Source organism: Scyliorhinus torazame, chromosome 5 (assembly GCF_047496885.1).
Source record: "Scyliorhinus torazame isolate Kashiwa2021f chromosome 5, sScyTor2.1, whole genome shotgun sequence".
Taxonomy (NCBI): domain Eukaryota; kingdom Metazoa; phylum Chordata; class Chondrichthyes; order Carcharhiniformes; family Scyliorhinidae; genus Scyliorhinus; species Scyliorhinus torazame.
In genome coordinates, this window is record NC_092711.1 from 153,213,357 (window position 1) to 153,236,906 (window position 23,550).

Genomic DNA, 23,550 nt, shown 5'->3' on the forward strand with positions numbered 1-23,550 from the left:
CAGACAAGGTTCCAGGCAACCGGCTGACGGCTCCCGCCAGAGCGAGAAGCCGCTCGGTGATCTCCGCCCAGGTCCGGGACTGCGCATGTTCAAGGGGCGGGTTGGTGCGCATGTGCGGGGAGGCCCCGCCCCTTGACCCTCATGCAGAGATATTGACCAATGGCAAACTGGGAGGAGCGGAAGGCTTCTTCTCCGCCAGTCAATCAGAGTTCCTTCATTGTCTGCCTGCAGACTTTGGAAATTGAGCTTGTTAACCTGCTCATTCCTGCCCAGCAAAGCTGCTGCTCCTCACTCTGAATGAGCTTGAGCTTCACACCTCCCGTCTCCAACATCTGTGAGTAAAACACTTTCTTTTCTCCCCCTTTCCATTTATTTTCTCATTCTCACCTTCAATTGGTCACTTGCAGCAAATGAAGGGAAAGGAAGTGAATCCAGGGAGGGTGCAGACTCTGGAAAGCTTGGCCCAGGTCTCTCTCTCTCTCTCTCTCAAAGACATTGACATCCTTTGCTCCCTCAGCTTGACACATTTATTTGTCTGGCTAAAAGAATGGTCTCTTTCCCAATGCTCACAGCTCTGTCACTCCGCCCCTCCGAATCCGCTCCCTGAAGACGACGTATGGGGTAGTTTCTGGCGACTAGGTATTGGGGAATGAGAGAGGAAAAAATGTTCCATAGAAACGAGAGTTGTCGGTTATGAATTTCTATCCTACACTTTTGTAAACTCATTTTGTAAACTCCTTTTATAGGATATTAGAAGAGGAGGAATTACAGACAAAAATCTCAAACGTAACCTCTCGATGTGACGGAGTCACTCTATTCCTTGGGACCTGAATATCATCAGCCTTTGAATCTAGAAGGAGAAATGTTTGTCTGTTCTGTCGGCTTCAAAATATTTTAACCATCAGTGTGACTGGAAAAGCACCGAGACACACACAGACCCGAGTGAGAGTGTTCCAGAGCACTGACTGTGGAAAGCACTTTAACCAGTTACACAGCCTGAAAAAAAAATCACACCATTCACAGCGGGGAGAGACCGTACACGTGTTCTGTGCAGGAGGCGTCAACTGATTGTCTGACCTGGAGAGACACGAGGAGACCCAAAACATGGAGAAACCGTGGAAATGTGGGAACTGTGGGAAGGGATTCAGATCCCCATCTGTGCTGGAAGCTCATCGACGCATTCACACTGGGGAGAGGCCCTTTACCTGCTCTGTGTGTGGGAAGGGATTTGCTGTGTTATCCAACCTGCGGGCACACCAGCGAATTCACACCGGCGAGAAGCCATTCAGCTGCTCTCAATGTGGGAAGAGATTCAGTGATTCATCCAACCTGCGGAATCATCAGCTAATTCACACTGGGGAGCGACTGTTCACCTGCTCTCAGTGTGGGAAGAGATTCACTCAGTTATCCCAGCTGAAAAGCCACCAACGGGTTCACACTGGCGAGAAGCCATTCACCTGCTCTCTGTGTGGGAAGGGATTCACTGAGTTATCCAGCCTGAAGAAACATCAGCGAGTTCACACTGGGGAGAGGCCGTTCACCTGCTCTCAGTGTGGGAAGGGATTCCGTGTTTCATCCGTACTAGTGAAACACCAGCGAGTTCACACTGGAGAGAGGCCATTCACCTGCTCTGCTTGTGGGAAGGGATTTACTGAGCTATCCATATTGAAGAAACACCAGCGGGTTCACACAGCGGAGAGGCCATACACCTGCTCTCAGTGTGGGAAGAGATTCACTCGGTCAGACACCCTGCAGTCACATGAGCGAATACACACTGGGGAGAGGCCATGCAAATGCCCTCAGTGTGGGAAGGCATTCTATGTTTCAACCAGCCTATGGTCACATCAGCGAGTTCACACTGGGGAGAGGCCGTTCACCTGCTCTCAGTGTGGGAAAGGATTTATTCACTCATCCAGCCTGCGGTCACAACAACGACTTCACACCGGATAAAGGCCACTCGTGCCCACAGCCTGGGAAGGAAATCTGTGATTCATCGCAGCTGCTGATTCGCCAAGTTCACAATTGATTACAGTGGTTGGATTCTGTTATTGTTTCTGCTTCAATTACATCCAGGACTGCATTTTGTTCATTCTGACAGTTGGCCAATGGGGATGGTCAGACGGTTTCTTTCTGCTGGACTGCCGGTCTCACGAGGTTGCCTCCAGTGGGCTGATGCTCTTTGAGACTTGTTGCAATTGCCTGGTTCTAAATTTCACGAGGATCACAGACTGAAAGAGTGTTTGTAAGTTTAAAGATATTTACTTCCCATTTCTGTTTGGAACCCCCAAAGCTTGCCACCTTGCCATGGAGATGGGCTGTGGTGGTTATATGTTTTTTTCTGTTTAATTTATTTGGGTGTTCTTCACAGAAGAAAACTATGAGGGTATGAAATAAATGAAAGAAAATTGCTTATTGTCACAAATAGGCTTCAAATGAAGTTACTGTGAAAAGCCCCTAGTCGCCACATTCCGGTGCCTGTTCGGGGAGGCTGGTAGGGGAATTGAACTGTGCTGCTGGCCTGCCTTGGCCTGCTTTCAAAGCCAGCGATTTAGCCCTGTGCTAAACAGCCCCCTCGGAGGGGCAAGTTGTTTGAGGTGGATTGGGAAACCGGGATTAGCTAATATTAAAGGAAATATGACATATTTACCAGCTGGTCAGTTAGCTCAGTTGGCTGGTTCATGATGCGGAGCGACGCCAACAGCATGGGTTCAATTCCCCTACAGAGGTTATTGATGAAGGCCCTGCCTTCTCAACATTGCCCCTCACCTGAAGTGTGGTGACCCTCAAGTAAGTAATCACCAGTAAGCTCTCTCTCTCTCAAAGGGGAGAGCAGCCCATGGTCCTTTGGTGACTTTCATTTTACAGAATACAACAAGATTCCTTTAAGGATCACAAATCAAAGTTAAAGATCCCATTAGATCAAAGGAAGCGGCTCTTGAAGTGGCCAAAACAGTAGTAAGCCTGAGGATTGGGAACTTGTTTCGAATTCAGCAAAGGAGGACAAAGAAACTGATAAAGAAAAAATAGAATATGAGAGCAAACTGGGGAGAAACATAAAAACCCACTGGAAAAGCTCCGATAGGAATATGAAAAGGAAAAGATTAGCAAAGACCAACATGGGTCCATTCCAGGCAGAGACAGGAGAGTTTATAATGGAGAATAAGAAAATGGCAGAGAAACTAAACAATGTGTGTCTGGCTTCATGGAGGAACATACAGAAAATTGTTCAAAAACTCAAGGGAACCAAGGAACTGGTATTCAAGAGGGACTGAAAGAGATTAGTATTAGTGACAAAGTAGTATTGGAGAAATTAATGTGGGTTGAAAGTTAATAAATCCCACAAAGTTGATGCTCTACATCCCAGAGTGCTGAAAGATGTGGCTGTAGAGATAGTGGATACATTGGTGATCATCTTTCAAAGATTCTACAGATTCTGGAATGGTTCCTGCAGATTGGAAGGTGGTAAATGTAACCCCACTATTTAAGGAGGGAGAGAGAAAACGGGGAACCACAGACCCATTAGCCTGACATCAGTAGGAGGGAAAATGCTACAATCTATTATAAAGGATGTGATAACAGACGATTTAGGAGCAGGAGTAGGCCACTCGGCCCCTCGAGCCTGCTCCACCATTCAATAAGTTCACGGCTGCTCTGATTGTAACTTCCAATCCACATTCCCGCTACCCTCCCGATAACCTTTCACCCTCTTGCTTACCAAGAATCTATCCAGCTCTGCCTTCAAAATATTCACAGACTCTGCTTCCACTGCCCTTTGAGGAAGAGTGCTCCAAAGACTCACGACCCTCAGAGAGAAAAAAGTTCTCCTCTGCCTTAAATGGGCAAGTTATTACTTTTAAAGTGACTCCAATTTCTAGATTCTTCCACAAGAGGAAACATCCTTTCCACATCCACCCTGTCAAGGCCCCTCAGGATCTTTTACGGTTCAATCAAGTCACCTAAACTCCACCGGACACAAGGCCAGCCCGTCCAATCATTCCTCATAAGACCAGCCTCCAATTCCAGGTACGAGTCCAGTAAACCTTCTCTGAACTGCTTCCAACACATTGACATCATTCCTTAAATGAGAGCGATACTGTACACAGTGCTCCAGATGTGGTCTCACCAATATCCTTTGTAACTGAAGCATAACCTCCCTACTTTTGTATTCAATTCCCCCACAATAAACAATAACATTCTATTAGCTTTCCTAATTACTTGCTGTACCTGTATACTCGCCTTTTGTGATTCATGCTCTTGGACACCCAGATCCCTCTGAATCTCAGAGCTCTGCAATCTCTCACCGTTTAGATTATAAGCTTTTTTTATTCTTTCTACCAAGATGGACAATTTCACATTTTTCCCTCATTATGCTCCATTTGGCAGATTTTTTCCCACTCACTTAACCTACCTATATCACTTTAGTCTCCTTATGTCCCATTCACAATTTACTTTCCTTCCTATCTTTGTTACAATTGGAACATAGGAGCAGGACTTGGCTATTCAGCCCGTCGACCTGCTCCACCATTCAATACGATCATGGCTGATCATCCACTTCAATGCCTTTCCCCCCACACTATCCCCATATCCCTTTGTGTAGGGGCTGGTTTAGCACAGTGGGCTAAAACAGCTGGCTCATAAAGCAGGATAAGGCCAGCAGCGAGGGTTCCATCCCCGTACCAGCCTCCCCGAACAGGCGCCAGAATGTGGCGATTAGGGGCTTTTCACAGTAACTTCATTTGAAGCCTACTTGTGACAATAAGCGATTTTTGTTTCATTTCATGTTATTGGGATTTAGAAATCTGTGTCTCTGCTTTAAACGCACTCAATGACTGAGCTTCCACAGCCCTCTGGGGTAGAGAATTCCAAAGATTCACAACCCTCTGAGTAAAGAAATGTCTCCTCTGAGACTGGTCCTAAATGGCTTCCCCCTTATTTTGAAATTCTGTCCCCTGGTTCTAGACTCTCCAAACGGGGGAAACATCTCACCTGCACCTGTTACCAATTATTTTTGGCTATCCTCAACAGACACAGAATACAAAGCAGCTGATAAATGTGAAGAACAGATGATGAATGCTGCAGCATCGATAGCAACCTGTCTGACCATCAAGAGAAGAATTCTGCTGTCAGAGCCAGGCAACTACATATCACTGAATTGTTGAAGCTTTTCTTGTGTAATCTTGGAGGCTGCCCCGGTCTTTGGAAATCTAGGAATGGGTAAATTTATGCTCGCGACTGTGACATGTGAGACTAAAATGGACTACACTCGTGTGTATGTTTGCCTGTTGAAAAATGTAAAATGTTATTATAGAGTACAAGTTGCATGTAATCATAAGAAATGTTTAAAATTTTAAAAGTTTTTAGAAAAATAAAGCCATCTGCGTACATCGCTGGTTCATTTTTTTTGAAGGGGGAGGTGTGACGATTGGAAGATTTTTGGAAAATTTGATTATAAATGTATTGGGCAATTTAAGGGTTAAAAGCGTGGGGTTAGAGTGTGATTCACTGCAAAATTATAGAGAGCAGTTTTTGGAGAAAGGTTTGGAGAGAGAAGTTCAATTTTGGGCCCACAATTCTCCCACAGTGAGATAGATTGAGATCTGTATCTTTCTTTTCCTGTTGTTTAATGGGAGATTGAGTAGTAATGTTTAAATGGGTAATTGTAAGCTGTTGTTTTGGGTGTGAAGTTAAAAAGTTTAATATTGTAGCCACAATAAAGTTTTATTTTAAAAATAACCAAGCCCTATTTCTTCATGCGATCATTCCTGGAGTGAATCATTCCTTCCGCACAGTCACACAAATAGACTGAAATATTGGGGTTTTGGTCCAGTATCCTAGCCACTGTTGGGGTCTGGTCTGGGATCGGAATAGTGACCGATGTAACAATTGGTTGGTGGCCCATTTTCCAGTCAGTCCTCCAGCACCTTCCTGTCTCTCTATTACTGCGACGCCCATGGCAGTTTCCCAACTGGGACACAGGCCCCGTTATTCTCAGCTAAATTCATCCCTCAGCTCTGTCGCCCGGCTGTCATTGATATGAGCAACAGAGACAGAAAGGTGCAGAGGAGCAAGTGGGAAGTTAAAACTTGTGGCTCAAAATCAATACTTCAACATTTGTCAGTGAAATCCATGTTATTTATACTGGGTTTTTAATTATTAGATTTAGGCATCGGAGGCAAAGGGTAGAGGGTTTTAAAGTATAACTTTTCCTTTCTAACTAGAGTCCGCCATGGCTCAGGGGGCAGCACTATCACCTCTGGGTCAGAAGGTTAAGACCCAGTTAGGGACCTGTGGACAAAAACCAGTTCCAACATTCCTGGTCCCAGCACTGAGTGAGTGCTGCACTGTCAGAACAGCTTTCTTTCAAATAAGATATTAAACTGAGGCCCTGTCTCCCCCTGCCCCCGCCCCGCCCGCCCCCCCACCCCCCCCCCACCCACCCCCCACCCCCCCCCCCCCCCCACCCCCCACACCCCACCTCCCCCGCCCCCCCCCCCCCCCCACTTTGAAGAAGAGCAGAGGAGTTATCCCCGGTGTCCCGGTCAATATTTATCCCTCAATCAACATCACTAAAACCAGATCATCTGCTCATTATCATTTGGTGTGTGGGATCTTGCTGTGTGGAAATTGGCCGCTGCGCTTCCTACATTACAACAGTGACTACACTTCAAAAGAACTTCATTGGCTGTAAAGCACTTTGGGACGTTCTGTGGTTGTGAAAGGCGCTATAGACATGTAAGTTTTTTAATTGAAGGTTTATGTTATCTGATCTTGTTATCTGGAACTTAATTGATTTGAGCCACACCCAACTTGCGATTTAATAAATTCACTTTGGTTCAGACAAGACTTTAACCAATTAAGACAAAATCAAAATTCTCTGGATAGTAAATTTAAAAATAAGTTTATTAAATGAAAAAAGTTTACTGAATAACTTTGTAACACATTGACTTTTCCAACTTCATGTGGGTGATCAGTCTGTAGAAGCGTAACCCTCTCTGGCTCCTTTGACAGTAATTCTTGTAGAATTCAGCCTCGGGAGTCTGGCTCCTTCTTTGACAGTAATTTCTTTGGAACTCGACCTCGGGAGTCTTCAGTACTTGGCCAGCAAGGAAGATCTTCCGAACCTCTACTTTTATCCCCAAAGTGACCATTACCTCACGTCAGAGTTGGGTCTGTTGTAACATGATAATTGGTCAATTTGGTCACTAGATTAATTTAATTGGATCCCCAATTCCTGACACCTTCTCATTATCTCAGACAGGAATACAATAGAACTGTTTCATACTATCCCTTTATCTGATTCTCTACAATCCCTTATTCATACAGTTTCAAATGTTGAGGCTAATCAGAGCTTGAAGGTCTCTCTTGTCAGTACATTTGTCCTTATTGCACTTTCTTTATACACAGCAATTAACCTTTGACATTTTTACAGCAAATGAGAATCAGGGCACGACCTAATGGCCACGATGCGCAAGGCGCAAATCCAAGTGTGCCAGTTAGATCACAGGAGAGTCTGAAATTGGGCACCAAGAGGCAAACGGTTTCCGATCTAACCGGCCTATTCCCACTGGCCGGATTCAGGCCAATCTCCATCCCGTTAACGGGAAGGACCCCCTATCTAAAGGCAAAGCTTGATTTAAGCGACTCCATAGCCGGTCACATGGACGCCGATGAGTATTGGCCCCACACAGACATGGGCCAGGCATCACGGTACCGGAGGGGTTCCCGGGCCATGGAGGCCCCCGAATGGTCAGGTATAGGGCAGGGTGCCCCCCCCTGGCACAGCCCTGGGACGTGTGCATCTTGGCACCGCAAACCTGGACATTTCACACTCTGCCCACTCACTAAGATCATTCATAAAGACTGAGTCTTGATTTTGTGCAACAACCATGTCTTTCTCTCCATTTCAAATCCCCTGTGAAAATCCAAACACAGTGTATCGTGAAATTATTAGATTTAAAAAAGAACGAGTTGTTGGGATTCACTGCCTCACAATGGTGCAGGAAGGAAATTCAACTGTAACTTTCACAAGGGAACTGGACAGATTCTGGAGGAAAAGAAACTTGCCGGGCGATGGGACTAATTAGTTAATTCAAAGAGCTAGCATGGGAACAATGGGCGGGATGGCCTCTTTCTGTGCTCACTGAGACTCGTTTGCATTTGAAGAAAGTGGGAAATACCTGGAAGCCACTTCCTACGATGCGGGTAGAAGCAGAGATAATGGAAAGTCTCCCAAAGGAAATTAGATGGGCTTTTCAGGGAAATAAACTGACGGATACGGGAATAGGACGGGGCAATGGTTTGATCTACAGAGATCTACAAGTTGTGAATCTTTGGAATTCTCTACCCCAGAGGGCTGTGGGAGCTCAGTCATTGAGTGTGTTTAAAGCAGAGACTGACAGATTTCTAAATACCAATAACACAAAGGGATATGGGGATAGTGTGGGGAAAAAGCCATTGAAGTGGATGATCAGCCATGATCGTATTGAACGGTGGAGCAGGCTCGACGGGCTGAATGGCCAATTCCTGCTCCTATGTTTCAATGATACAAAAGTAAGCAGGAAAGTAAATTATGAAGAGGACATAAGGAGGTTAAAAAGGTAGATGTTAAATGAGTGAAACAAGATCTGCCAAATGGAGAATAATGTAGGAAAATGTGTAATTGTCCATGTTGGGCAGAAGAATAAAAAAGTTTATTATCTAAATGGTGAGAGATTGCAGATATCCGAGACTCAGAGGGATCTGGATGTCCACGAGCATGAATCACAAAAGGCGAGTATACAGGTACAGCAAGTAATTAGGAAAGCTAATAGAATGTTATTGTTCATTGTGAGGGGAATTGAAGACAAGAGTAGGGAGGTTATGCTTCAGTTGTACACAGTAGCACAAGTGGATACCACTGTGGCTTCACAGCTCCAGGGTCCGAGAATCGATTCCCCACTGGATCACTGTCTGTGGAGTCTGCACGTTCTCCCCGTGTCTGCGTGGGTTTCCTCCAGGTTCCTCTCAGTCCAAAGGTGTGCAGGTCAGGTGGTTGGCCACGATAAATTGACCTTAGGGATCAAAAAGTTTAGGAGGGCTTATTGGGTTACGGGGATAGCGCTTAAGTGGGTCGGTGCAGACTCGATGGGCTGAATGGCCCCCTTCTGCACTGTATGTTGTATGTACTATATTGGTGAGACCATATCTGGAGCACTGTGTACAGTATTACTCTAATTTAAGGAATGATGTAAATGTGTTGGAAGCAGTTCAGGGAAGGTTTACTGGACTCATACCTGGAATTGGAGGCTGGTCTTGTGAGGAATGATTGGACAGGCTGGGCTTGTGTCCGATGGAGGTTTGGTGACTTGATTGAACCGTATAAGATGCTGAGGGACCTTGACAGGGTGGCTGTGGAAAGGATGTTTCCTCTTGTGGGAGAATCTAGAAATTGGAGTCACTTCAAAAGTAATAACTTGTCCATTTAAGGCAGAGGAGAACTTTATCTCTCAGAGGGTTGGGAGTCTTTGGAACTCTCTTCCTCAAAGGGCAGTGGAAGCAGAGTCTTTGAATATTTTTGAGGCAAAGATGGATAGATTCTTGAAAATCAAGGGGGTGAAAGTTTATCAGGGGTAGGTGGGAATAAGACCACACTAAGACCATAAGGAATAGGAGTAGGCCATTCGGCCCTTCCAGCCTGCACCACATTTCAACAGGATCATGGCTGAAACCAACATTCCTCACATTCACTTTCCGGCCCTTTCCCCATAATCCTCGGTTCCCTGACTGAGCAAGAATCTAGCTCAGCCGGGCAGCACGGTGGCACAGTGGTTAGCACTGCTGCCTCACGGCGTCAAGGTTCCAGGTTCGATCCCGGCTCTGGGTCACGGTCCATGTGGTGTTTGCACATTCTCCCAGTGTTTGCATGGGTTTCGCCCCCACAACCCAAGGATGTGCAGGGTAGACGGATTGGCCATGCTAAATTGTCCCTTAATTGGAAAAAAATGAATTGGGCACTCTAAATTTACATTTAAAAAAACAAATTGAGATAAAAAATCTATCTCAGCCTTAAATATACACAAGGACTCTGTCCCCACAACTCTCTCAGTTCCAAAGACTCTCAGAAGAAATTCCTCCTCATCTCAGTCTTAAATTGACATCTCTTTATTCTGAGACTATGCCCTCTGGTCCTAGACTCTCCCACGAAGGGAAACATCCTCTCAGCATTTACCCTGTCAAACCCCTTAAGAATCCTGGATGTTTCAATGAGATCACCTCTCATTCTTCTAAATTCCAATGAGTAGAGTCCAAACCTGTTAAACCTTTGCCCCGAAGACAATCCCCCCATAATGGGGATCATCACAGTGAACCTTCTCTAAACAGCCTCCAATGAAATAATATCTTTCCTTAAATAAGGGGACCAAAACTGCTCTCAGTTCTCCAGATGTGGTCTCACCAGCACCTTGTACAGCTGCAGCAAGACTTCCCGACTCTTATACTCCAACCCCCTTGGAATCAGGGCCAACATTCCATTAGCCTTCCTGATTACCTGCTGCACCTGTCTGCTAGCTTTCTGTGTTTGGTGCACAAGTTCCCCAAGTCCCTTTGTGTTGCAGCTTTCTGCAGTTTTTCTCCATTTAAATAATACTGTTCTTTTGTTCTCCCTTCCAAAATGAACTTCACAATTTCCCACATTATGCTCCATGTGGCAACTTTTTGTCCACTTGCTTAACCTCTCAATATCTATTTGCAAACTGTTTGTATCCCCCTCGCAACTAGCCTTTCCATCTATTTATGTGTCACCTGCAAATTTGGGCACAGTACGTTCGCTTCCTTCCTCCAAGTCATTAATATAAATTGTACACAGTTGCGGTCCCAGGACTGACCCCTGTGGAACCCCACTGGTTACAGGTCACCAACCTGAAAAAGAACCCCTTTTGTGGATAGCACAATTGCTTCACAGCTCACAGCTCAGGGTCCCAGGTTCGATTCCGGCTTGGGTCACTGTCTGTGCGGAGTCTGCACATCCTCCCCGTGTATGCGTGGGTTTCCTCCGGGTGCTCTGGTTTCGGCCACAATCCAAAGATGTGCAGGTTAGGTGGATTGGCCATGATAAATTGCCCTTAGTGTCCAAAATTGCCCTTAGTGTTCGGTGGGGTTGTTGGGTTGTGGGGATAGGGTGGAGGTGTGGACCTTGGATAGGGTGCTCTTTCCAAGAGCCGGTGCAGACTCGATGGGCCGAATGGCCTCCTTCTGCACTGTAAATTCTATGAAATTATATCTACTGGTCCCCCTCTATCCACTGGTTGAAACCTCCTCGAAACACTCTGATAAATTAGTCAGACACGGTTTCCCTTTCACAAAGCCATGCTGACTCTGCTTGATTAGATTATGATTTTCTCAATGTGCTGCTATTACTTCCGAATAATTGATTCCCACACTTTTTGCAACAATAAATGTTAGGCTGATCATCCTATAGTGTCTCGTTTTTGCCTCCCTCCCATTCTGAATCGGGGGGTTGTCACATTGGCAGTTTTCCAATGCTCTGGTAGTTCTCCAGAATCCAAGGATTTTTGGAAAATTACAATCAATGCATCCACTATCTCTTTCAGTCCCTCGTGCTCAATAGTTCCTTGGTTCTCTCGTGTTTTTGAGACAATTTCTGTGTCTTCCTCCGTGAAGACAGACAAACATTGTTTAGTTTCTCTGCCATTTCCTTATTCCCCATTATAAACTCTCCTGTCTCTGTCTGGAATGGACCCACGTTGGTCTTTGCTAATCTTTTCCTTTTCACATTCCTCTCGGAGCTTTTCAAGTCGTGTTTTATGTTTCTCCCCAGTTTGCTCTCATATTCTATTTTCTCTTTATCAGTTTCTTGGTTCTCCTTTGCTGAATTCTAAAACAAGTTCCCAATCCTCAGACTCACTACTATTTGGGCCACTTTGAGTCTCCTCCATTGATCTAATGGAATCTTTAACTTTTCTTGTTAGCTATGATAGCTTCACTTTTGCTGTTTAATTTTTGCTTCTTAAAGGAATCTATATTTTATGTAAATAAAATGCGAGTGGTTGCCTGTCTATTGTCTGTCGTCATACAAAGAACAAAGGACAGTACAGCACAGGAACAGGCCCTTCGACCCACCAAGCCTTCACGGATCATGATAGCTGTCTAAACTAAAACCTTCTTGGACTTCCAGTGACGGCGGGCGGGAGGCAGCCGCACAATGGAGGGCTCCCATTCGGGAACAGCATTTTCGGGGCTTTAAGATCGGTCCCAGGGTCCACGGAGGCGGCAAAAGCAGGGAGAAGGCACAGAGGCGGTAGTGAAGGCACAGTGAAGAACAATGTCGAGGGGGAGCAAAGAAACGGCCGTAAAGAAAACAGCTGAAGGTCCGTCAGGGAGTGGAAAGGTCACCGCGGGGTCACCAAGGAAAATGGAGGCTGGAGCACCAGGGGAGGCCGCACTGCTTACGGCTGAAGAAATAACTAAGGTGATGGCTGCGGAATTCGAAAGGCAGTTTACAAAATACATGGAGACAATGAGGAAGGAGATGAGAGAGGTTTTGAGTGTGCTGGTGGAGGAGGCGATTTCCACGGTGACGACGGCGGTGGCGAGCGCAGTGGCGGAGGTGCGGGAGCAAGGGGAGGCGCTGAAGGAAGTGGAGGAGACATTATTGCAGCACGGTGATCAACTTACCTCGATGGGGAAGGAGATGCGGAAGGTGTTGGACACGAACAAGAATCTGTGAAGAAAAATGGAAGATCTGGAAAACAGATCCAGGCGACAGAATTTGAGGATTGTGGGGCAGCCCGAAGGAGTTGAAGGACCGAGGCCAACTGAGTATTTTGCCGCGATGCTGGCGAAACTATTGGGGGAGGGGGAGGATCCCTCCCGATATGAACTGGATCGGGCTCATCAGTCGTGGAGGCCTGTACCAAAGGCGAGTGAGCTGCCAAGGGTAGTGACTCTGTGCTTCCGTAGGTACAGTGTGAAGGAGAAGGTCCTGAACTGGGCCAAGCAGAAGCGGGTGGTGCAGTGGGCTGGAGCTGGTATACGTGTATACCAGGACTTTACGGTGGAGCTGGCGAGGAGGCGGGCTGCCTTCAACCGGGTGAAGAGGGCACTGTACATTAGCAAGGTGCAGTGCGGCATTGTATAATCCAGCGAAGCTGGGGTGACTTACAAGCTCAAGGACTTTTATTTTGGAACGGCGGAAGCAGCGGAGGAGTTTGCGAAGGCAGAAGGACTGTGGCAGAACTGAGAAATTGAGAAATGGCCAGGGGACGATGTAACCTCAGGACTGTATTTTCTTCTTTTTTGTTTCACTGCGTGCGGGTGTATGGGCTAAAGGAGCCAATGTTGTATATGTTTGGACAAGAGAAGAAATGGGACTTTCAGTCGTAATGAGGGTTCTTTGGGGTGTAGGTGGATATGCGGGGTTTCTGTGCTAAAAGGGGATTTCTGGGTTTTCCTAGGGCCGGGCAAGGGGGAAAGGGACCCGGGTGGGGGCCTCCACGCTGGCCAGTTTAAGCCGGCCAGTGAACGGGAGTGAGGTGGGGGGAGGGGCTGCGGCCATCGGAGCCTGGCAGAACAGGGTCCGAGTGGTCTCGCCGCGGTGGAAAGTTGGGGGGAAGGAACCGAGGTTGCGGGGAGGAGTTTTACAGGAGGCAGTGGACGGGAGGAGTTGGAGACTGGGGAGGAGTTGGAGACTGGGGGGTGTTTACAACTCTTGGGTATCATGTACGGTACTCTTTCAGAGGTTGGATGGCGTTGAGTGTAAGGGGGGACGACTCTATAGGTTAATGGTGATCCTGGGCGGTCCCGGACTCCTTTTTCTTTTTCTCCTTTGTTTTTTTGTTGCCACCGTGGGAGGATTTGTTTTATTGGATGCATATATTGACAGGTGGGCTGTTGTTTGGGGTGGTGGGAGGAATGGATCGTTGGTATTGTTAAAGGGATTGATTTCGTATTTGTTACCGTTTACTGTTTGTGGGTGGGGTGTAAACTTTGAAGGAAAATGTGAAAATGGAGAATAAAAACATCGAAAAATAAATAAACTAAAATCTTCTGTGCTTCCAAGGTCTGTATCCGTCTATTCCCATCCGAATCAGGTATTCGTCAAGATGCCTCTTAAACGTCACTATCGTACCTGCTTCCACCACCTCCTCTGGCAGCGAGTTCCAGGCACTCACCGCCCTCTGTGTAAAAAAACTTCCCTCACACATCGCCTCTAAACTTTGCCCCTCGCACCTTAAACCTATGTCACCTGGTAATTGCCTTTTCCAACCTGGGAAAAAGCTTCTGACTATCCACTCTTTTATCAGGTCGTCCCTCAACTCCGTCGCTCTCGTGAATACAATCCGAGTTTATCCAACCTCTCCTGACAGCTAATACCCTCCAGGCCAGGAAACATCCTGGTAAACCTCCTCTGTACTCTCTCCAAAGCCTCCACATCCTTTAGGTAATGTGGTGACCAGAATTGTAGGCAATATTCCACGTGTGGCCTAACTAAGGTTCTGTACAGCTGCAGCATGACTTGCCAATTTTTATACTCAATGCCCCGATCAATGAAGACAAGCATGCCGTCTGCCTTCTTAGCTCCTTATCCACCTGCGTTGCCACTTTCAGTGATTTGTTTATTGTAATTTCCCAATCTACCACAGACAACTTGTCCCTCATACCATGACAGTTTCCTTCTGCGAGAAACACCCAGATAAATTAGACAAAAGAACCCTGTAACCACCATAGCCCATCTTCATGGCAACATGGCTGCTTTGGGAACTAAATATCTTCCAACGTGCAAGCACCTTTTCATTCTGTGCTCCTCGTCAAACTTGGAATCAGGTAATCGCAACGAGGCTCAAAAATGGTCAGCCCACCGGAGGCAGAGGTGTTAGACCGGCCAGTCCAGCAGAAAGAAACCCTCCAATCATCACCATTCACCAGATGTCAGAATGAACAAAATGCAGTCCTGGATGTCAGTGAGAGCAGAAACAATAACGGAGCCAACATCTGTAATTTATTGTGAACTTGTTGGAGTCACAACAGGTACGATGAATCACAAAACCCCTCCCCACATTGAGAGCAGATGAATGGTCTCTCCCCAGAATTAACTTGCTAGTGTCTCCGTAGTTGGGACGGATCATTGAATGTCTCCCCTGCTCAGAGCAGGTGAATGGCCTCTTCCAGGTGTGAACTCACTCGTGTTCCTGCAGGGTGTTTGCATATCTGAATCCCTTCTCTCACTAAGAGCAGGTAAATGCCTTCTCCCCTGTGTGAACTCGCAGATGTGTCTGCAGGTAGGATAACCGAGTGAATCCCTTTCCACACTGAGAGCAGCTGAACGGCCTCTCCCCAGTGTGAACTCGCTGGTGTGTCAGCAGGCTGGATGATTGAGTGAATCCCTTCTCACACTGAGAGCAGGTGAACGGCTTCTCCCCAGTGTGAACTCGCTGGTGTACCCACAGGTTGGATGGATCACCGAATCCCTTCCCACACACAGAGCAAATGAATGGCCTCTCCCCAGTGTGAACTCGCTGGTGTCTCCGCAGGACGGATAACCGACTGAATCCCTTCTCACACTGAGTGCAGGTGAACGGCCTCTCCCCAGTGTGAATTCGCTCATGTATCCGCAGGTTAGATGAGTGACCGAATCCCTTCCCACACACAGAGCAGGTGAACGGCCTCTCCCCAGTGTGAACTCGCTGGTGTCTCCGCAGGTTGGATAACTGAGTGAATCCCTTCTCACACTGAGAGCAGATGAAAGGCTTCTCCCCAGTGTGAACTCGCTGATGTATCCGCAGGTTGGATGAATCACTGAATCCCTTCCCACACACCGAGCAGATGAACGGCTTCTCCCCAGTGTGAATTTGCTGATGCATCCGCAGGCCGGATGAATGACCGAATCCCTTCCCACACACCGAGCAGATGAACGGCCTCTCCCCGGTGTGAATGTGCCGATGAGCTTCCAGTACAGATGGAGCCCTGAATCCCTTCCCACAGTCCCCACATTTCCACCGTTTCTCCAGGGTGGGGATGTCCTTGTGTGTCTCCAGGTTTGTCGCTCAGTTGAAGCCTCGTCCACACACAGAACACGTGTACGGTCTTTCCCCGCTGTGAATGGTGTGATGTTTTTTCAGGCTGTGTAACTGGTTAAAGCTCTTTCCACAGTCAGTGCTCTGGAACACTCTCACTCGGGTGTGTGTGTCTCGGGGCTTTTCCAGTCACACTGATGTTTTGAAGCAGACAGAAAAGACAAACATTCTAGATTCAAAGTCCGGTGATATTCAGTTACAAGGAATTGAGGGACTCAGTCAGATTGAGACGTGACGTTTGAGATTTCGGTCTGTAATTCCTCCTCTTCTAATATCCTGTAAAAACAATTTACAAAAGTGACTTTTCTTCTCCTCATTTTGGAGAAGGTATCCTGAGGGTAACGACAGTCTGGCCGTGGGGTTAATCCTCCGGGTCCTCAGTCCTATTGAGGAATGTCTCCTTGGATCTATTGTGGTGGTGATTCTTTTGTATTTTTGTTATTATGGGAGGGTTTATGTGTTGTTGACTTTATCCTACTCTGGTACAGACGGGGCTTTTATCCGTGAAAGGAGCAGTTTGGGGAAACTTTGGTGCCTCTGGTGTAAAGTGAGTTGGAGGAGGGGGTAATGGCGCACGCCCGATTGTGGTGTGAAAATCTGTTCCTGTCTCTCTGTCGCCTAACTAATGGCGGCAGTTAATCTGCAAATTTTCTCAGGGAATGTACGGGGCATCCATCACCCTATCAGAAGGAAAAAGATCCTCTCCCTTTCTTAAGGAGAAAGTCGACATAGCTTTATTACAGGAAATCCATCTGGATTATGAGGAACACTTTAAATTGAGGCGGGATTGGTTGGGGCAGTTTTTTCACCTCTTTTCCATTGAGTCGCAGGGTTGTGGCAATGCTTATTATACACTATCCAAGCAGTCAGGGTAACTCTGCCGATTACAATGTGCATGTTCAATTTCCTTTGTGCCGGTCCCCCCATCTCCCGTCCCTCCCCTCCGCCCCTTCACTCGTCGTTTCTGGGTCCTTTCCTGGGCCCTTCACTGTACAATGGGAGTTATCTGTTATTTACAAGTGGACGGTGTCCTCCCTTACCCCCCATTGATGGGCCTCCCCCTTCCACCCCGCGCACTCCCTGTCCTGTTTTAAACCTTCCCTTGGGGGGGTTCCTCTTCTTCTGTTTTCGTTCTCTGCTCTCTGGTCTCTGTGTCAGTTGGTTTCTGGCCTCTCCCTCCTTTTCCCAGTAGCCTCACCCTACCCTCCCCACATCCCTTTTCCTGCCTGCTCCCTGTGATCCCGTTGGCTCCCGTACGCCCACCTCCCTCCCCAGTGTTCCATTGGCCGCTGGCTTCAAACAGGTCCTGGAACAAGTTGGTGAATGGCCTCCACACTTTGTGGGAACCATCCTCTGACCCTCGGACGGTGAACTTGTTCTTCTCCAGGTGGAGAAATTCCGATAGGTCTGCCAGCCAGTCTGAGCTGTGGGTGGTGCTGCTAATTGCCAGCCGAGCAGGATTCTCCAGCGGCCGATTAGAGAAGCAAAGGCAAGGGCGTCCACCCTCTTCCCCATGAATAGTTCTGGCTGGTCCGATACCCCGAAGACTGCCATTTGTGGGCACGGCTCCACCCTCATAACCATGGACATTGCCTATAAATAGTCTGTCCAGAATTCGACAAGTCTGGGACATACCCACAACATGTGGGCATGGTTTGCCGGGCCCCGCTGGCACCATTCACATTTGTCCTCCATCTCCGGGAAGAACCTGCTCATTCGAGTTCTTGTCAGGTGTGCTCTGTGCACAACATTCAGCTGCATGAATCTTAGCCTTGCGGAGGAGAAGGTGGAGTTGGTCCCTTTCAGTGCTTCACTCCAGAGTCCCCACCCTATTTCCGTCCCTCGCTCTTCCGCCCATTTTTCCTGGGTTTCGTCAAGTAAGGAGCGCATCCTTATTAAGAGTTGTCCGTACAGGTCCCCACAGTTTCCCTTCCCCACACTGTCTGCGTCCCGTAATTCCTCTTGCATTGTGCTTCTCAGGGTTCCTGGGTGTGCTGGTGTCTCCTTGCAGAGAAAGTTTTTGACCTGGAGCTCATCCCTGTTTGGCAGGTCCAGTCTCTCCGTCAGCTCCTCTAAGATCGCAAGTCTATTTCCCGTGTAAAAGTCCCTGACCATCAGTGTTCCCCTGTCCCGTCTCTTACTCTTGAAGGTGGCGTCAAGAATGGCTGATGCAAACCTATGGTTGCCGCAGATGGGGGCCATGATGGACACATCGGTCAGACTGAAATGCTGCCACATCTGGTTCCAGGTTCTCAGGGTAGCTCCCACCACTGGACTGGTGCTGGCGGGGAGTCCTCGGAGGTGTACAGTCTCCGGTAGAAGGCCTCGGATGCTTGGTTGACCTTTTTTGGTTGGGCTACGGGACGGCTATGGTTGGGTAGCACAGTGGTCAGCAATTTTGCTTCACAGTGCCAGGGTCCCAGGTTCGATTCCCGGCTTGGGCCACTATCTATGTGGAGTCTACACGTTCTCCCCAAGTCTGCGTGGGTTCCCTCCGGGAGCTCCGGTTTCCTCTCACAAGTCCCGAAAGGCATACTGTTAGGTAATTTGGACATTCTGAATTCTCCCTCAGTGTACCTTAACAGGTGCCGGAGTGTGGCGACTTGAGGATTTTCACAATAACTTCATTGAAGTGTTAATGTAAGCCTACATGTGACAATAATAAAGGTTATTATTATACCAGTCTGCCTCTGTTATCCTTTACCTGGGCTATTTCCCTCGTGGCTGCCTTCTTTCTCAACTGGTGAACCAGCAGGCGGCGAGCCCTCTCCGTGCTCATAAAAGGTCCCTCGTGCCTGGCGGAGTTGGTCACTGCCTTCCTGGTGGGGAGCAGGTGAAAGTTCTTTTGCAGCTTCTTCCTCTCCAGCAGAAGCTCTATGGTCAGGGCCTCGGAGTATCGTCTGTCAACCTCCAGACTGGAGTTGATCAGTTGCTGCCTCACCGCTCTCTCTTCCCTGTCTCTATGAGCCTTTTGGCGATTATTTATCCCCTAATCACAGCCTTCAGTGCCTCCCAGAACGTGGAAGGTGAGACTTCCCCGTTCTGGTTGTTGGTGATGGACTTGCCGATGGCCGGTGATGTTTTCTGGCAGAAGACCTCGTCGGCCAAGAGGGTCGTGTCCAACCTCCATGTGGGGCATTGGGTTTGTCCCGTCTCCAACCTCACATCCATGTAATGTGGAGCGTGGTCTGAGATTACAATCATGGATTATTCCGCTCTGACTATTTCTGGAAGCACCGATTTCCCCACAACAAAGAAGCCGATGCGAGTGTAGACCTTGTGTTCTGGTGAGAAGAACGAGAATTCCTTCTCATCTGGGTGCAAGAACCGCCAGGGATCCACTGCCCCCATCTGCTCCATGAACGTTCCCAGTTCCCTTGCCAGCCCTGTCATTTTCCCTGGTTTGGGATTGATCTATCAGTCAATGGATCCCGTGAACAGTTGTGAAGTTCCCCCTCTCATGATCAGACCTTATCCCTCCTCTTCTATCTCCCCCCCCACCCCACTGAATCCCCCCTCTTCTATCTCCTCCCCACCCCACCTGTAGCCCCCCTCTTCCATCTCCCCCCCCACCTGTAGCCCCCCTCTTCCATCTCCCCCCCCCACCTGTAGCCCCCCTCTTCTATCTCCTCCCCACCCCACCTGTAGCCCCCCTCTTCTATCTCCTCCCCACCCCACCTGTAGCCCCCCTCTTCTATCTCCCCCCCCCACCTGTAGCCCCCCTCTTCTATCTCCCCCCCACCCACCGTATCTCCCCTCTTCTATCTCTTCCCCACCCCACCCCACCCCACTGTATCCCCCCTTCTATCTACCTCCAATCCCACCATAACCCCCTCCTCTATCTGCCCCACCTCCCAGATGCTCTCTTCCCAGTGGGAGATGTGCCGCGGTCCCGTTCTCTCCCGTACTTCCTGGCACTAGCTTTCCCGCTGGTGTGTGGCCCCCCCACCCAGGATTGATCTGACCCCCTCCTACACCCGCTCTGCTTGTGTCCCTGCTGCCCCCTCCTCACCCTCTCCTGTGGTCTGCTGCCCTCGCCCCCTCCCTCCTATGAGCTGGCTCCCCTGTTCATTGCGAGGTGACTCAGTCGGAGCGACCTGTGAGCCCTGTCGATCTCTGGCGGTTTGGGGAAGCTGGCATTCCCAGCCAGGTTGTCCAGCATTTGGGCCACGTAGTCGATTGGGTCCCTGCCCTCGATCCCCTCTGGCAGGCTCACTATCCGAATGTTCTGCCTCCTTGACCGATTCTACTGGTCCTCGACCTTTTCCAGCTCTCGAACTGGGCTTCCAGTTTCCTCCACATGCCATTGAGCACCTTCTGCATGGCGGCTAGCACCTCCGCCAGCTTGACCGTCACGCTTAACTCAGCCTTAATGTCATCCTTCATTGCATTTAGTTCCCTGGTTAGGAACATCCTCCATCCATTGCCTGGGGGTGGGGGGCTTGTTTTCTGGGTCGCCGGTCTCTTTCTCTCGGGAAGACTGGAGACCGCTCGCCTCATGGGGTCGCCAACCCACTTGCTCGCCACTCCTCTCCCTTGCCACAGTGTCTGTGACCCTGCAGCCTTTCGAGCTGTTGCTTCCTTGCATTTTGTTGTCCGCACTATTGTTGAGGATGAGGGGATGTTTAACTCTGATTTTGCGGCTAAATTCGGCCGACAGTGCCTATTTTTCTGTTGTATGGAGGAGAGCCACCTGATGTGTGACTACTCAGCACATCCCCGTCACAAGTTCCCTCTCTTTTGAATGTTGACTTGAAACTGCGATCTTATGTTTTGGCGATAAGGCTGGAGGACATCCTTCCGACAATCGTGCGGGAGGACCAGACTGGGTTTATACGGGGAAGAGTTTCCAGTAACAATGTTGGAAGGTTGCTGAATGTGATTCCGACTTTTCAGAAACATGCATTGAAATGAAATGAAAATCGCTTATTGTCACAAGTAGGCTTCAAATGACTAGGGACAAAAGTCCCTAGTCGCCACATTCCGGCGCCTGTTCGGGGAGGCTGATACGGGAGTTGGATCCCCCAGCATTGGATGGGCTGGTGATCTCCTTCGATGCAGAGAAAGCTTTTGCTCGAGTTGAGTGGAATTATCTGGTGTATCCGCTGTGAGTCTTCGGGTTGGGTGAGGATTATATTGAGTGGATCCAATTGTTATATCACCGACCGGCAGCGGTTTAAGGGTGTCGAGAGAGAGAGACGAGACAGGGCAGCCCTCTGTCCCTTTTGCTGTTGGCCACTGAGCCATTGCCAGAATGTATCCCATTGGAATTTTTAATGTCTGTACTTCATTCTAAGTCTGATGCAGTTGTTAAATTATGAGACCCCCTATCTCAAATACATATGCTCCAATTTGACTGACTTGCTCCTCCAGGGCTTTCAATTCAACTGAGCCCAGAGTAGGGCACAGTGAGGCACAGTGGTTAGCATTGTTGCCGCAAAACAGCCAGGGACCCAGGTTTGATTCCTTGAGTGGCTATGTATGTGGACTGTGTCTGCGTGGGTTTCCTCCGGGTGCTCCGGTTTCCCCCCACAGGCCAAAGATGTGCCGGTTAAGTGGCTTGGTCATGCTAAATTGCCCCTTAGTGTCCAAAGGTGTTAGGTTAGGTGGGTTGACGATGATCAATGTACCGGATTATGGGGATAGGGTGGGGAGTCTGCCTCGGTGAGTGCTTTTTCTGAGCGTCAGTGCAGACTTGAAGAAGCGAATGGCCTCCTTCTGCACTATAGAGATTCTGTGTCATTTATGTTATTTTAATTTGACTATGCTGTTAGTCTGTTTTGTAAGGTTTTGGGGTGTGCATTGTTATCCTTCTGTTTTTCTATAATCTTACCCTCTTTCCCCACTCACTATGTTAACCTGTTAGCTGGTTGTTCAATTGATCGGGTGTTTCAAATAGCGGCTCTGGTCCCTAAAATATCCTGCTACAAATTAATTCTCAATGTGTTGCTTGTATTTATGTGGCAGTATCAGTTGTTCTACACTATACCCATTTTCCATCAATATTTCTGTTATTCTGTATTTATAGTAAAAAAAAACATAACAAAAGAAATATCAAAAATCTGTCCAACTCATCCTTGACAATATTCAGTGACTCCCAGACTCCACTGGCCCCTTTTATTCATAGAATTTACAGTGCAGAAGGAGGCCATTCGGCCCATCGAGTCTGCACCGGCCCCTGGAAAGACCACCCCACCCAAGGTCAACACCTCCACCCTATCCCCACATCCCAGCAACCCCACCCAACACTAAGGGCAATTTTGGACACTAAGGGCAATTTCGCATAGCCAATCCACCTAACCTGCACATCTTTGGGCTGTGGGAGGAAACGGGAGCACCCGGAGGAAACCCACTCCCACACAGGGAGGATGTGCAGACTCCGCACAGACAGTGATCCAAGCCGGAATCGAACCTGGGACCCTGGAGCTGTGAAACAATTGTGCTATCCACATTGCTACCGTGCTGCCCGTGGAAGAGAAATCCAGAGACGAACAACCCTCTGAGGGAAGAGATGACTGGAAATATATAAATAGCAACAGTACAATATTACACAAAGAACAAAGAACAAAGAACAAAGAAATGTACAGCACAGGAATAGGCCCTTCGGCCCTCCAAGCCCGTGCCGACCATACTGCCCGACTAAACTACAATCTTCTACACTTCCTGGGTCCGTATCCTTCTATTCCCATCCTATTCATATATTTGTCAAGATGCCCCTTAAATGTCCCTATCGTCCCTGCCTCCACTACCTCCTCCGGTAGTGAGTTCCAGGCACCCACTACCCTCTGCGTAAAAAACTTGCCTCGTACATCTACTCTAAACTTTGCCCCTCTCACCTTAAACCTATGCCCCCTAGTAATTGACCCCTCTACCCTGGGGAAAAGCCTCTGACTATCCACTCTGTCTATGCCCCTCATAATTTTGTATACCTCTATCAGGTCGCCCCTCAACCTCCTTCGTTCCAGTGAGAACAAACCGAGTTTATTCAATCGCTCCTCATAGCTTATGCCCTCCATACCAGGCAACATTCTGGTAAATCTCTTCTGCACCCTCTCTAAAGCCTCCACATCCTTCTGGTAGTGTGGCGACCATAATTGAACACTATACTCCAAGTGTGGCCTAACTAAGGTTCTATACAGCTGCAACATGACTTGCCAATTCTTATACTCAATGCCCCGGCCAATGAAGGCAAGCATGCCGTATGCCTTCTTGACTACCTTCTCCACCTGTGTAGCCCCTTTCAGTGATCTGTGGACCTGTACTCCTAGATCTCTTTGACTTTCAATACTCTTGAGGGTTCTACCATTCACTGTATATTCCCTACCTGCATTAGCCCTTCCAAAATGCATTACCTCACATTTGTCCAGGTTAAACTCCATCTGCCATCTCTCCGCCCAAGTCTCCAGACAATCTAAATCCTGCTGTATCCTCAGACAGTCCTCATCGCTATCCGCAATTCCACCAACCTTTGTGTCGTCTG

General features: G+C 48.2%; 1 protein-coding gene across 1 annotated transcript in view; it reads left to right on the top strand.

The window, feature by feature from the left end:
• The first annotated feature begins 218 nt into the window (after positions 1-218).
• LOC140417983 (uncharacterized) overlaps positions 219-23,550 on the top strand; it is an 87,154-nt gene continuing 63,822 nt past the window's right edge. Inside the window, exons 1-2 of the mRNA XM_072501414.1 lie at positions 219-334; positions 747-1,947. Coding sequence (XP_072357515.1) covers positions 1,105-1,947 — 843 coding nt within the window. The 5' untranslated portion in view covers positions 219-334; positions 747-1,104. The remainder of the gene's footprint in view (positions 335-746; positions 1,948-23,550) is intronic.